Below are 15,293 nucleotides of genomic sequence, written 5' to 3' on the forward strand. Positions count from 1 at the left end.
CCAGGTTCAATACCTAACATCCCATGTATCATACCAGGTTCAATACCATGACATCCCATCCCTGTCAGAGTAATCTTGAGTGCAGAGCCAAGACTAAGCCCTAAAAACTGCAGGGTGTGGTCTAAAAACAAAAAAAATTCAGTTTAATCTTAGTTCTGGAGGGCAGATGTCCAAAATCCAGATGTCAGTATAAAACTTAGGTTGTTCCGTGCCCTTCTCTTAGGTTCTAATTCTCACTTAAAGTCATCACACCAACCTCCTTCCTACCCATTTTTTTTTCTTTGTACTTGGGGAGTTTCTTCTTGTAAGAATAGTCAGATTAGAAATTAATGGTCGGGGCCAGAGAGATAGCATAGAGATAAGGAAAGTACCACCAAAAATGAGCCCTGAGAATCATTGATTTGGCTTAAAACTAAAACTCAATGAAGCATCCTGGGGAAAAGTAAGTAAAAGTTTATTTTCAAATGCTGCCTGCCAAAGGAAAACCTATTAGGCATAGCACTGCAGTGAATTACTGAACACAGCAGAATTAATGTAGTCAATAAAAGGCAGACTGGGGCCAGAGCGATAGAATAGTGGTAGGGCATTTGCCTTACATGCAGCCAACGTGGGTTCAAGTCCCAGCAGCCCATTTGGTCCCGAGCCTGCCAGGGGTTATTTCTGAGAGCAAAGCCAGAAGTAACCCCTGAGCAGCATCACAGGGTGTGGGCCCCCGCCAAAAGACCAAAAAAAAAAAAAAAAGGCAGACCTGTTTTTTGCTCTACAAGAAAAAGTAGAAATTTGGGTCAGTAAAGATGAATCTCATTTGGCCTTTTTCAACTCACCAACTACTATCTATATACATGTCTATACCGAATATATGACCTCCTTTGGCCCACTTTCCTAACTGTTCTCGTTATCCCAGTCACTAGATTAATAAAAATTATCACTTCATTTGAGTCTCTTTTTTCTTTTTTTGGTTTTTGGGCCACACCCGTTTGACGCTCAGAGGTTACTCCTGGCTATGTGCTCAGAAATCGTCCCTGGCTTGGGGGACCATATGGGACACCGGGGATCGAGCCGCAGTCCGTCCTACGCTAGCGCTTGCAAGGCAGACACCTTACCTCTAGCGCCACCTTCCCGGCCCCCATTTGAGTCTCTTCTTGACCCCCACCATAAAACGAGTTACCCATTTAAGTGCATCTTTTTTTTTTGTCGCACCTGGTGGCACTCAGGTTCGAACCACTGTCTGTCCTGGATAGGCTGCATGCAAGGCAAACGCCCTACCCCTGTGCGCTCTCTCTGGCCAATTAAGTATATCTTAACTCTTTCAAGTCCCAATATGTGATGACTACAAACAGAAGCCTTTTTTGTAAAATATTAAGTCTGTGGCATGGGTTGTTCTGAGAGGACCTTGCAACAGTCTTATATTTGCCCAGAAGAATGATGTTGGAGGAGTGGAGTCCCATAGAGGACCAAAGCCAAACCTGGCTTCATGCAAGCAAAACCTATGTCTATCCCCAGAAGAATCTATCTACCCAGTCATCTGAAGAACCCTGATTTTTCTAGGTAGTGGCTAGGGGTCAAACAGTTTAGGCCACAACTGGGGGTGCTCAGAGGAACATACATAGTCTTAAGCATAAGGTTTGCTGCTTACTCTTGCAACTGATGGACATTTTCAACTGCCATTGTTTCTTCCCAATCTTAAACTCCTGGCAGGTATGCAAGACCATAAGAAAGCTACCAAAGTGTCAATAGTCAGGGTCTCGTATCAGTCTACATCACATGCTTCAGAAAAGGGGCCTGCACAGGGCTAACCAAGTTCCGATTGTTTTAAGATACGCCTTTTTTTTTTTTTGTTTTTGGGCCACATTCAGGGATACTCAAGATACCATATGGGATGAAGGGAATCAAACATGGGTCTATACTGGGCCAATTGCCTGTGAGCACCCTACCACTGTGCTATTATCACCCTGACCAATCATTCAGCTTGAAGTGGTGAAATTAAAACAGTCCTAGCTAAGTGATTCATCCTTTACAACCATAGAGGGTCAAACACAAGCCTAATCAAGTCCCCTGGATAAATGGTTCAGAGCTGCCTTACTAACACACAAGTAACACAGCTATCCTATCCTACCTTCCAACATAAAACATTAAAATTTCTGCTGAGGAAGCTCGAACACAGGAATTAAGTATTGGTACAAAGAAAGGTGGCTCTACCTAACCCCCCACCTTGGAGTACAAAGAATCACATGCAGGCTCAACAACATGGTTCATGACTACTCTAAGTAGACAGAATGTTTTGAGGTGCTAAGACTACCAAGACACAACTGGTACTTTCTCAAGAGTTCCCCATCCAAGCTGAAACCCAATATTACAGCTATTGAGAATGGAGCTATGTAACATGAAATGATTAAATTGCTTTTGTTTAGCAATTAAACTGTTAAATGCAGAGCTTCAGTCTGATTTAAGACTTTAAAGGGCCCAGAGAGATAGCACAGTGGCGTTTGCCTTGCAAGCAGCCGATCCAGGACCAAAGGTGGTTGGTTCGAATCCCGGTGTCCCATATGGTCCCCCCTGCCTGCCAGGAGCTATTTCTGAGCAGATAGCCAGGAATAACCCCTGAGCGCCATCAGGTGTGGCCCAAAAACCAAAAAAAAAAAAAAAAAAAAAAAAAAAAAAAGACTTTAAAGATTTTAAACAGGAAACTTCTCAGGCAGAAGTGGTAATTGGGAATGATGCCCTCAAGTTTACTTATCTTTGCAATGACAGTGGCTATCCTTTTCATTTTGCCATGTACTTAGGATGACAATGAAGGATTTATCAAGGAGTTTATTGTCAGCAATCTTCCCCAAAAGTTTATAATCTCAGCACAGCCTGTTTATAAAATTTGTTACTGATAATTTTGCAGACTCCAAAGTCAAACACAAATGTATCAAGTATCACAATGTTTATTGATAGATACAAGTATATAAAATCAGGGCATGAACATGACTTGATAAATTAAGTAGACTTAATTTCAATACTATAATAGGAGGGACCAATTCAAATTCTCACCATTTGTTTCACACCCACAAAAACCACTTCAAGGGCATTAACGATCTCTCAAAACTGATCAGTTTTGTGCAAGTAAACCATGTTTCTTTTAAAAAGACTTGTGCACTTGCCCAGGCTCAAGGATATTAAAATCTAGCACATAAAGCCCATTACTAGAGGTAGAAATACAGGCAATATACTATTACGGCAACAACCATCAATTACAGTTAAGAATTTTTTTTTCTGTAACAACCAATGGATAATCAAATATTGCAACAACTCAAGTATTACTGAGCAAAGTGCATTTCTACAGTATTCAGTGTTGCTATTCAGTTTTCTAACTTAAAACAGCCTATGATAACTGGCAGCAAAGAAGGTCCTTGCAATAGACTGCCTCTGCTTGAGAACTTATGATGTAATTATTGCATGCTGCTAATATACTATCTAAACATTAAAGATACTCCTAAAATATTTGATGGTAGACTATGATTAAGACATTACACTACAAAAAAACCTTATGCAGAAGAAAATCCTAACTTGACGTGCTTCTGCTTTAAATATTGTGAAAACATTACAGCGGAATGAATTTTCGCAGTGGTTAGGTCAAATGCAGTTACATCATAGCAACAGTATGTTTTGCACAATTTAAGGCTTTGGCTGGTTCTTTAGTCAGCTTCTTCCTCTGATTCTTCTTCTTCAGCAGTTTCTAGCCAGGTTAGCCACTGATTCACCTAGAAATTTAAATTAATTTGTAGTTTGACAAAATAAGTAACACTTAATGAACTCAAAAGCAAGCAAGTTTTGACTCAGAATGAAACTCGCAGCCTTGACATTACACAATACAATCCACCTTTATAACATTGCATGTAGCTTATTACTAGATTTAGAATAGCATAAAAAGCTATTTGTGGCTAGACTAAGTCTAGATAAAAAGGGGTCCAGATATTATGGCAATCAAGTACCAAAGGAATGAGCCAAGTCAAAGACAGTGTAACTTAATTACTACCAAATTATGCCCCCCTCCATGACAGCATTACGTTTTCGGGGTGGGGATGGAAATAACACTTCCAGGCCCAGAATTGTTAGGTTAGTTTTCCAAAGGAAAGGGATGTTAAAATGCTGCATGTATTATTTTCATCATCGTCAATGGAAGGCACAAAAACACATTATTTTCCTCTCAAAGCATTAGGTTCTTTGAAATATTGTCAACATGACAATCACTTCAATTATATATTACAAACAATGGAGTTTAAGCTCTTCCTTTAGTTATAATTTATTTCATTAATTGTACATGGTAATGAAAATACTCTGGTTTTGTATCTAACTCAGAATACCTTTTTTTGCTCATTTACCTATAATTTGTAAGAGTACAAAATCATCTATACAAACTCAGAACTATTTATTTCAAATTAAAGACTTAACAGAAGTTTCTGTAGTAACATTTACCTGGAACAAAGCCTTGCCTTTCCCTGGAAATTCTTGAGTTATGTCTTCTTTCCAAGCCAAGAAAGCTTCTTCCTCAATAATTTCCATGTCATAGAAGTGGACAAAAAAGCGAAGTAACATGCCTTAAAAAAATCCAAACACACAGCAACATTAAATCCCATCACCTGATGTTCTGCGTCAGTGTATCCACATACTCCATTATCTTACTAGTGAAATCAATCCTCTTACCTTTTGGGAAGTTGCTGTTGTAGCAGTGCACCTGAAGAGCATATAGGGCACTGACTTGTAGATCAACATGATCATGAAGAAATTTCTGCATCACTGGCTTGAAAGAAAGAAGCAATTGTTTTTCTTGCTCTAACTGTTCTTTGGAAGGAGCAGAGGAAGAATCTGTTTCATCACTGGGTGGGCTTACTTCACTAGATATATACTGTAAGAAGCTGCACAGGAAGAAAGTAACAAGTAGTCAGTCCCATGATTAAGACTTTACCCCTTAGTTAGAAAGCATTTCTACTCCATGCTACAGGAAGATGGCCAAAATCTCACCTAGTCATTAGGATGTTCACAAATCCTTTATCTACATGAAGCTTGGGGGAGATGTTATCTTTTATCCATTTATATATGGTTTGAGGGGATGGATCCAATTTTATTTGCTTCAGAAGTTCCTTCTCCAACTTGAGCAGTGGGAACAAGAAACTCAGTCCTTTTCCTTCCAAGATCTCCAACATGCGGTCCTTATTCTGATCAATTTCTGAACAAAAGTATTTCCATCACTTAGTTCATTTCATGCAGGGTGGCTACCAGCACAGCTTTACACACATGCCCCCCAGACATGCAAATTCTAGGTTAAAAAGCCTGGCAAAGTAAACCTAACATTTCAAATACTAGTTATTAAATCACAATTAAGGCCTGAACAGTCATGCTTGTGCTAGTATGCCAAGGGCATTATTTGCCAGATGATTTTAGATCTATGTAACATCTTTACTCAGAAATCTGCTAAGAAATTTCTAAATTCAGTATTCAAAGTAAACAATTACCAGCATTCTCTTACCTGGGAGCATTTTCTGCATATTGACCTTGCTTTGTTGAAAAAGTTCTGTTAACCATTCTCGATCTTGTAATTTAGCTAACTGCTGAAGACAAAGTAAGAAGAGAGGAAAATGGGTGCCACTTTCCAGTGGTTGAGCTAGTTCTGAAATGCTCACCAGCTCTGAAATGATGGCACGAGCTGCAAACTGTGCTAAGTATGATTTCACCAAAGGGATGTCAACCTCCAATTTGGGGCACTGGTCCAATACATTCAGGAAAGCCTGGGCAGGGGAAGTAGGAGAATTGAGTCATTAATAATGGCTATAAAGTTCAAATACAAAGAAATCAAATGGACAGAGTTAGGAAAATTTTTACCTGCATAAAGTTGTCACTTGTGGCAATCCCTTCCTGTTTAAGTAAACTGATCAAAGAACTTGCTTTTTCTTTATCTTCGTCACTTCGATCTAGTGACAAAAGGATTACTTTGCTTAGCATCTCAGGAAGAAAGTGTTTAGGAGCCCTCATTTCTCTCACACCATTGACAGCTTCATTTGCATTTCCACTATTCAGATACTCGGTGACAACAGTTTCCTGAGAAGAACACAATTCAAGTATCTTTAGTATCCGTCCTATCTCACATACAAACAAAAATTACTGATACTGGAATTACTTGAAGCTTACAGTTAGCTTAAGTAGTTCTTCCTTTGATGGAGGTGGCTTTTTACTGGTCTTGGCAGGCTTTTCCTGTATAAGCGGTGGATTTGTTTTCAGACCAAGCTGAGGTGTCTTAAAAAAAAGGGGGGGGGGAGGAAAGCAATAGGTTTACATTTTAATTTTCATAAAGCCCTTGAAAGCAGACATGCATTATTACACTCCCAACTCGCAAGGATGAAAATAGAGATTGAAACAGTGTCAATACCTGTCCCAGAGGTGGTGTTTGAGTGCGTGGTGGTTGTGCACTAGGAGGAATCATAGTTATCTGGGGCTGGAGCTTTGGCACTTGATTTTTACTCATTAGGAATGACTGAGCAGGTCTCAGGCTAATCTAGAATAGAAAACAAATAAAAACAGATTAATTTATATTAGCCAACATATTATGCAATAACATTCCAACATTTTCGAATTCTACCCAGGATAGTGTTGAGGGCAAATAAAAAATTTGTCTCTAACACATGTTCTATGCAATTAACAGATCTACTTTTTGGCAAGGTTTAATATTCTAATAAATTTACTTATAAGAAACTATTTGTAGCAGAATTTTCCTACATATAAACACCACAAAACATGTCCTTTTTTTCCCTTACACAAATACCACAAAAAATAGGGGTGGAGAGGTGAGACCAAGAAACTTGATTTTTAGAAAATATCATGCACTGCTCATTCTATTCACAAGAAAATTATAATTAAAAATTTCCTTGGTCTAAACTAGACTGTAAGATAATTTCCCCTAACTTGGGTAGTGGTGAAGTATACCAAAATTGTACATCAAGACCATAAATAAAAGTCAACCATTGCAAACACATTACCTTAACTATTATTTTTAAAAAAGAAAAAGATGCTTGCCCTCATATCTCATAATCGTCGCTCATAGGACGCTGGACTCCAAAGAAAGAAATAGAAGTACAGAAAAGAGAGAAAGAAGGTTAAAGAATTCCAGCATTAAGTCCTCTTAACGCGTCGTTTTATAATCATTGGGCAATAGATTTCTGAATCAACAAACTATGGCATTAGAAGTAACATAGGCAAATGTACCTCATCTGCATTAAGCTGTCCTTTCTTAGAAAACCGAGGTGGCATATCCTTCGACTGTCCTTGCAGCTGGGATAAGAGTCCCTGACTCTGGTTATGGTAGAGCTGGCTTAGCCCCTATTTCAGAAAAGGAGAAAGAAAGTCTAGATAAAAAGGGGTCCACAAATTATGGTAATCAAGTACCAAAGGAATGAGCCAAGTCAAAAAAGATAGCTTAACTGAATTTGCCCAGAGAAAGCAAGATGAAACAGATAAGAAGGAGGGGGGGAACTATCCTAACTGCAGTGATTTTTACTAATACTTTACTAATTCTAAGGATAAGCATGTTACACCAGGTTTTATTAACTATCCAAAATGTAAATTTGGTTCAAATGACAACCTGAACATTGCATTTATTCCAAGTCAAAACTAAGTTATATACTTTGCAGGAATTACTAATACTTGTTCTTAATTTTACCTGGCTTTTCATAAACTTGCCTCCCATCTCTCCAAACTGCGACTGTGTGGGAGGCATTATGTGTCCCCCATGGCCATTGAAGAGTTGATTTGAACGATGACGTCCCATGGTGGGTGAAAATCTATCCTGGATAACTCCTGGACCAGTACCAATTCCGCTACCTTAAAAATACATAGACAAAGTCGTTAAAGTTGGACAGGAGCCTTGCATGAGGCCAACCTGGGTTCGATTCCTGGCATCCCAGATGGTCCTGAGCCTGCCAGAAGTGACACCACCAGGTGTGCCCCCTCAACAAAAAAACCTACAAATGTTAAAAACTTTTGTTTCAGGTTTAACCAGACTATTATTTTTTTCAAAATCACCTGGCATTTGTCCAAACATATCAGCAAGTCCTCCAAGTGGGTCCCTATCCATTTTCATCCTGGGTGGCATGAACGGTCCCTCCAGAAAGAAGTCACTTCTCATCCCTTGAGCCATAGGAGCAGGAATAAACACTCCTAGATCCTTCAGAAAGAATGAAAAAAAAAGTCTCCATATGCTGTTTTTATGTAAAAACTGCCGGGAAATATTAAAAAATAAAAAAGCCCCAGAGTACTGAAACTATGTAAAACTTCTTTCCCTTCTGCCATGATAAACTTAAAACTAACTTACTTTTACTGCATCTTGACGGATTTGATTGATCGTCTTTGGTCCATTGTCAAGAAAAGCCTTGCGAGGAACCCAGTGGTGTTCTCGCAACTCTACGGTATCCTTTAAAAAAATGAATTTTTTTTTTAAAAAAAATTGTTCCTGAAGAGAAAAAGGTCAACTGGCAGGTATATTTTTTAAAGAAACCAGTTTTACCTGCAGCAGGAAACGAATCCTTGCTGGCAATTCCTTACTTAACATCAAGGAACACATTCGGGCAAAGTACTGATCCATTAAGGACTAAGAAAAGAAAAAATAAAGGAACTTGTTAGATTCTTTAATTATGCAAAACTTTCTCTATTGAAAGTGTAACACTAATCATTTTGACTGTCAAAATTTAAGAAACTTATATTGACAGCAAAAATCATACCTTGGCTCGTTCATGGTCTAGTCTAGGTCCCACTGTCCTCATTATCTGACAGAGGCACTCCAAATCCTCTCCCATATCTTTGAGTTGGACTCTCTTCTTCTTTTCCAAAAGCTACCAAAAGAAATGTCCCACAATGACAAAAATCTTGTTACCTTGATACACAGTCCACCACTTCCATCAAGTTTGCATTGACTCATTCTTTTTTATCTTAGTCCTATTTTTGTTTTATTTTACTTTTTTGGAGGGGGGGGACCAACACTTGTGTTGGGGCTCTAGAATGCACACTAACTTCTTAAAGATCTCCCTCTCTCAGATTAGACTATTTCAACACAAGAGAATCTACCCATCTTAAAATTCACACTGCAATACTTCCATATTAAGTATTAGAACTACTTGTTTTCTAGTCACCTAAAGCATTTAACTTACAAATATTCAGATAATTCTAACTGACTCATCTCCATGATGTACCCAATGATCAATTCAAATCCAAAAATCCTACTTACTGTTTTGATGCACTTATGAAGGATAGATTCATGAATAAGATCAAGCTTTCCAAGTTCTCCAATGAATTTGATGTTCCCCAACATCTTGATCTTAGCAATGGCTCTCTGTTCCTCCTCCTCGGGGAGGAGGGGATTTTCACGCTTATCATAGACTAGAAATTAAAAATTAAAGTCAGTATTCAAAATTACTTGAAAAATTTACTCATTGCAGAATATATATAATCTCATCAGATATAAACTCTCACCATCAACATTTCTGGTTCGATTTTCAAATTCATCTTGCAATTTGGAAATTAGGAGGCGTCTGAATGTCTGTTGTAAACAAGAGACATCATTTTGTATTCTTTACTAATGAAGTTGAGTCAATTTTAAAATGTAAATATTTTAAAAAATAAATGTCACTTACTGTGCTTTGCTTCTGTCCTGGCTGACCCTCTGCAGCTGGGCCATCAAAGTTTGGTGCATCTTCTGCCAATCGCAGACATAGCTGAGCATACAATGAGCTATACTTTGGCTCTTCTAGGGCTTTGTCCACAATCTATATATATAAAAAAAAGGACAGCTGTTTTCAGCAAAAAAAAATTTTGAAGACCTTTTCTCTTGTATAACTTAATTCACTGTAATCTTAAATTTAAACCTTAAGATTCTCACAGATCCCCTGAGCCTGCCAGAGATAACCTGAGCACTGTCAGGTGTGGCCTAAAAACCAAAACAAAAAAGATAGCACAGTGGTGTTTGCCTAGTGAGCAGCCAACCCAGGACCTAAGGTGGTTGGTCCCCTGTGCCTGCCAGGGGCTATTTCTGAGCAGACAGCCAGGAGCAACTCCTGAGTACTGCTGGATGTGCCCCAAAAACCAAACCAAACCAACCAACCAAACAAAAAAAAAACAAAAATAAAAAGGCACTGTTTTTTAAATTAAATTTGAATGTACACAGGTACTTAGTATCTTCTGACACTTCAATAAAAAATATACCTTAACTCATACTTCAGAATTCTTAATAATATGCAAAGAAAAAAATAAATAACACACATCTTGTGAACTCCAATATTTACTTCACTTTTCAACATCAACTTACCAGCAGAATGACCCCTTTAAGGATGAGTTTAGACTCTACACCCACATTGAGGAGCTCAAGGCATAGCTTGTCAAACTTTTCAGGAGTAAGCTTATTTAGTATGCTAGAGAAAAAGGAATCACAGTTATTAAAAAAAATATGATGAAAGCTGAAGTTGTGCTTACATTTTTTCTTCTATCACTTTGCTAGTACTTCTGTAATCACTTAACCAAAGGTGTATCGAAACTACTCTGATAATCAGATACCATAATACACCTAACCAGACTGATTGGTTCTTCCACCCCTACTTCCTACCAATCTAAGTAAAATAATTCTCATATCCTCAAACCCTGAGAGCCAGAGCCTCTTATGACCATCACTCGATAGATACAGAAAAAGATCACTGTATCCCCTGGGTTAAACCAGGCTGGGAAATGTCTACTAAACTTGTGAAATCTAATCATTAATCCCCAAATACTTAAATGTTGCCACACAGCTTATTAAACACAAATTTCTCCCCCCCCAACTTTGGTTTTTGGGCCACACCTGACTATGCTCAGGGGTCCTTATAGGGTGTTGGGGAATCAAAACTTGGGCTGGCTGTGTTCAAGGAAAATAATCGCCCAACCCACTATACTATTGCTATCTACCACCAACCTTTCTTTTCCCCTCTACGGACAAATCATGCATTAAAACTTACCCTCTTACTTTCCTGAAGATTGCATCATGTCGTTCTTTTTCATTTGCGGAGTTGTTTGCTGCGGAGTTGTCATCTCGTCTAGTGCTTCGTGCAGGAATCCATTTCTGAGCGTTTTGCCCTGGGGTTTTCCCCAGGAACTCGCTAGTAAAAATTAATAAAAGGACTTATATTAAAAAATTTAATGCATCATCCAACCAGATTTTAAAATATTCTTTTAAATATAAAATTAACAGCTCAGGCTAATAATAACCCTGAAGCAACTTACTATCAGTGACTCAAGAGTGCTATTCACAGGCCAGAGAAACAGGGCACTAACTAGGTCTTGAATGTGACTGACTGCCCTGGGTTTGATTCCTGAGCACTGCTGGGTATGGCCCCTCCCAAAGTGTGAGAACTGCCTACTTCTGGTTACTGCTGCTGAGTCTATACCCAGTTTGTTTTAGTAAAGCCCGAGGTAACAACTATTAATCTGCATTATTAACAAGCTACCACTACTACCAATTAATAGGCATAACTGATTTTAGAAATAGCACCAGTGAAAACTGCTCAGGGTTAAGAGAATAAAATAGCAGTTGGGAGTGTCTCAACTCAGATGATTAGGATATGGAATAATCTTGAGCTGGTATTCTAAATTTAGAATATGAAAAACCATGTCCATAAGATTAGGATTCCTGTTGTCTAATATAGTTAGCATGGATAAGTAGACTACTGTTCTAACTCTATTACTTAAAAAACTCGTTTCTGGCTTACTATACCTGTTGCCAGCAGTCTTGGGATAGTGCTGAGGTGCACCCCTACTTCCTCCTCCGCCCGAAGAAGCACTATGTAAAAGAAAAATATTTTAAAACTATGCCCCAATTATACTTTACTCAAAAGGGAAGATGATTATCTTTTTTTTTATTGCATTTGAACACAGGAAAATCAATTTAACAGAAAATTGGATAAATTAAATCGTGGCATAGCCAATCAATTACTTGGTGGCAGCCACTCTGTGGTTTTACGATTCATCACCGAGTAACAACCGCTGCAAACATACCTGAAACGAGAAGCACCCCCTTCTGCAATCGCACTCTCCACTTTGGCGGCTTGACAACGAAGAATCTTCAAAAGAATAATATTAATGGATGGGGTGGGGAGGGGAGGGGACTGGAGAAATGAAAAACCTAGAACGACAAAGAGTTCCAAAATTAGACGCAGCGGCGGCGGCTACCGGGAGCACAAGCTCTACAGAGAAACTGTCCTTCAAATGTGAACTTATTTCAGACCCCTAGCCCTGCAGTTGATCGAACTCTTCGCTGCATTGCAGATCTCTTTGAGACCAAAATAGAATGTGCTTGACACAAACAGGCAGCGTAGCCTTGTCTTTTTGCTTGGCACACTGAAGGGCAAAAAACAGAGAAAAAAAAAAAAAAAAGACGGCGCTTTCAAGGATGCAAAACAGTAACAGTAAAAGCCTCATGCGAGAAGACCCATCAAGAACATCTCAGATGCTCAGCAAGCAACCTTTGACCAAGGGGCCATTGCTGCCTCCAGGAAAAGGGGGCCCGAAAACCTTCACGCCCAACACCCACAAGAGCACACCATGGAGAGAAAAAAAAAAAAAAGAAAAAGAAAAAGAGAAAAAAGATTCATGGGGCCATAGCTCCAGAAGGCGAACATGGGGTTCCAAGGATCCCCTTTCTTTTTGCTCGCCTATTTGTTTCATTTCGTTGGTGAAAAAAAAAAAAAAAACCCAGGCCCGAGGGAGCTTGGGGAGGGAGGGAGGGAGGCCCAGACAGAGCAGGCAGCTGCGAGGGGGGCTGACTTGGAAGTGGGGAGGCGAAGGAAGGAAGGTCGGGGCCACCACAAACAACATGGCAGCAGGAACCTCGCCCCGTTCTCCACCCCCCCCACTTTCCCCGGGAACAAAAGAGCAGCGGTTTCCTCCCACCCGGGGCCGCGGCCGCCAGACGGGCCTCGGGGCCGCGAAGCCGAGCCACGCCAAGCCGCGGTGGGCCGAGCCTGCGGGGAGGAGGAGCGGAGGCCGCCCCCGCCGGGCCCGCTCGCTCTTTGTTCTCCGAAGAGAAGAAGACAGACAGACGCCGGCCGGCCCGCCCGCCCGCCTCCCACCGGCCTGGGCCTCCCCGGGCTCCGGTTCCCCCAGGGGATGGATCGGGGGCCCCCCGGAGGAGAAAACGCCCTCCGTCCGCCCCACTCCGCACACACCTCCCCGCCGAGAGGAGAGGCCCGCCCGACTCCTGCGAGGCGCCTCGGCTGGTCCCGCGCCAACGGCCGGGCCCGCGCCCGCCCGCCCGCCCGCCTGTCCGTCCTTCCGGCCCCGACGTGGCCACACGCGGCCCCGGCCCGACCCGCCACGCGCGCTCCCCGGCCCGGCCCGAAGCTCCACTATAGGCCGCACGGGCCCGGCTGCCTTCAGTCCGCCCCGACTTCCGGGAAGCGCAGCCAAAGACAAGGAGTGCTTCCCGCAAAGGAGGCGCGGGGCCCCCGGGCTCCAGTGTTCAATGAAGAAAAGGTTGAATCGGAGCGAGGCCGCCCCACCCGGGCCCGCCCGCGGCCGCCATTTTGTGCGCTCGAGAAGAAGCGGCCGAGGCGGCGGCCATTTTGCAGCGCTCGGCTCCACTCGACGAGACTCGGCTCGCAGGAAGCGCCGGACGGGACCCGGACTCACCTTCCCCGGGAAGTCAGCAGCTGCGCGTTTGCAGCTGCCTTCCCCTCAGGATCGGGTCGTCGGGAGACAAGGGGGGAAGGAGGGGAAAAGAGGGGGGAAAGGGAAACAAAAAAAAAGGGGAGGGAAGGGGAGGAAGGAAGGAAGGAAGGAGCCGGCGGAGGGTTCGGGGCACGCTCAGCTCCGCCGCGTCGCTGGCCGCAGCCACCGCCCGGGAGTCGCCGCCACCGCCACCGCCGCCGCAGCCGCCACCTCCTCCTCCATAGAGCTCCGGCTCGCTGCTGAGGCTCCTAGGCGTGTCGGAGGCCGAACTTATCGCGCTCAGGGCGGCCGAACCTCCGCCAGGGCCGCCCCGAATGGCTCCCGGGCCGCCCAATCAGCGGCCCGGTGCACGCCCGCCGCCAATCGCACGCCCGGGCCGGCGGGGAGGAGCCACGGCCGCCCAAGCTCGGTTGCGGCGCAGGCCCCGCCGCAGTGCGCCAAGCCCAGTCTCCGGCCGGGCGGCGGGGCCCGGGCGCTGGGCTCCGTGGGGATGAGCCGTCCGCGACAAGGGGCCGGGCCGAGCGGGGCCCGGCTCCGTTCATTCGTGCGTTCGGCGTCCGGGCGGCGCTACCTCCTTCGGCCGCGCTCGTCCCTTTGTTCCTTCCAGTCCGTGCCCCCGTGTGTTTGTTCCCTTTCCCCCCACATTCACGTCTCCTCTCTCGGGCGTCCAGGGATGCAAACACGGCCTTCTGCACTCCCCTACTTTTCTATAGGGGCCTGGCAGAATATTATTTTTTGGGGGGCAGCAGTCTTTTCGGGAGCCCCGAGGGCCCGCCTCTCCTCGCGTTGAGCCTCTTTGGAAAGCGCGTGCGGGAGCGAGCGAGCGAGGCCTGGTTGCTCTCGGGGCGCAGCGCGAGGGGGGGATCCATCACTCCCGAGCTCCGAAGCGCTTCTTGGGCTTGGCTGGCTGTCTTGGGGTACACTCTCCCCCGGAGGACCCCCACCCCACCCCCCGAGAGATGTGATTGGAATAAGGGGAAGGTCGGAAGAAGGCGCTCGCTTCTGACCCTCGTGTCGTGATCACTCACTGGGTCAGCTCTGGGGAGGCGAGGGGAGTTTTGAGGGGAGGAAAAGAGCTTTTATTTTTTATTTATTTAATTTTTTGTCTTGCTCCTGAACCCCGAAGTGGCTCTCCCCAGAGAGATAGATAGACGTTCGGCTTAAGCGTTCCCCGAGGAACCACCTCGAACACACCCGGATTCTTAATCGAGAAGTGTTTGCAAAAAGGATCGGGCGTTTCGGGGGAGTGTTGATTGCATCTGGTTGTTTTTTTTTGGGGGGGGTGTTCATTATTTTTTATTGGAGGGAGTGGGGCGATGGTGCTGGAACTAGCCCCCCTGTTGTATTTTTTTTTTTCAGTTCAACGTCCATCCAAGTAGGATCAGAGCTTCCCCAAGAGCCGGAAGGTTTTGAAACTATGTTTCCATCCCACAGATACTGTTTCTTTTTTTCTTCTTTCAAGGAGTGGTACCGTAAAATGAAGCGTGCCCATCGTTTACGACCTTTCGGCTCTACAGAAATGGAGGCATGCTTGCAGGCTTCCAGTCCCCCACCCCACCCCAACCCCCGCCTCA

The 15,293-nt window shown here is 43.4% G+C and overlaps 1 protein-coding gene and 1 non-coding gene across 2 annotated transcripts; both read right to left on the bottom strand.

Annotated features, from left to right (window-relative positions):
- Positions 1-2,910: 2,910 nt before the first annotated feature.
- On the bottom strand, positions 2,911-14,261 carry EIF4G2 (eukaryotic translation initiation factor 4 gamma 2). The gene is made up of 24 exons (XM_049780671.1): positions 14,014-14,261; positions 13,837-13,967; positions 13,218-13,718; positions 12,049-12,175; positions 11,768-11,833; positions 11,013-11,153; positions 10,334-10,436; positions 9,663-9,794; positions 9,502-9,568; positions 9,257-9,408; positions 8,754-8,864; positions 8,540-8,623; positions 8,348-8,446; positions 8,059-8,200; positions 7,697-7,857; positions 7,243-7,356; positions 6,410-6,535; positions 6,172-6,276; positions 5,866-6,081; positions 5,513-5,771; positions 5,008-5,212; positions 4,690-4,901; positions 4,462-4,583; positions 2,911-3,746 (listed from the first exon to the last, which is right to left on the bottom strand). The coding sequence occupies exons 1-24, from the start codon at positions 14,259-14,261 to the stop codon at positions 3,681-3,683; spliced, it is 3,690 nt and encodes a 1,229-aa protein (XP_049636628.1). The 3' UTR covers positions 2,911-3,680.
- On the bottom strand, positions 7,050-7,189 carry LOC126019490 (small nucleolar RNA SNORD97). The gene has a single exon (XR_007499176.1). It is a non-coding gene; the product is annotated as a small nucleolar RNA SNORD97 (small nucleolar RNA).
- Positions 14,262-15,293: the final 1,032 nt, after the last annotated feature.

This window comes from Suncus etruscus, chromosome 9 (assembly GCF_024139225.1).
Source record: "Suncus etruscus isolate mSunEtr1 chromosome 9, mSunEtr1.pri.cur, whole genome shotgun sequence".
Lineage (NCBI taxonomy): Eukaryota > Metazoa > Chordata > Mammalia > Eulipotyphla > Soricidae > Suncus > Suncus etruscus.

Bases quoted from the DNA above. Each gene is read 5' to 3' on its own strand.
- EIF4G2 (XM_049780671.1), bottom strand. From the start codon at position 14,261: ATGAACGGAGCCGGGCCCCGCTCGGCCCGGCCCCTTGTCGCGGACGGC. The intron at 11,154-11,767 runs GTATAGTAAGCC...AATTTTTACTAG, and splicing joins CCCAAGACTGCTGGCAACAG to CGAGTTCCTGGGGAAAACCC. The intron at 7,858-8,058 runs GTGATTTTGAAA...TGTATTTTTAAG, and splicing joins TATGTTTGGACAAATGCCAG to GTAGCGGAATTGGTACTGGT.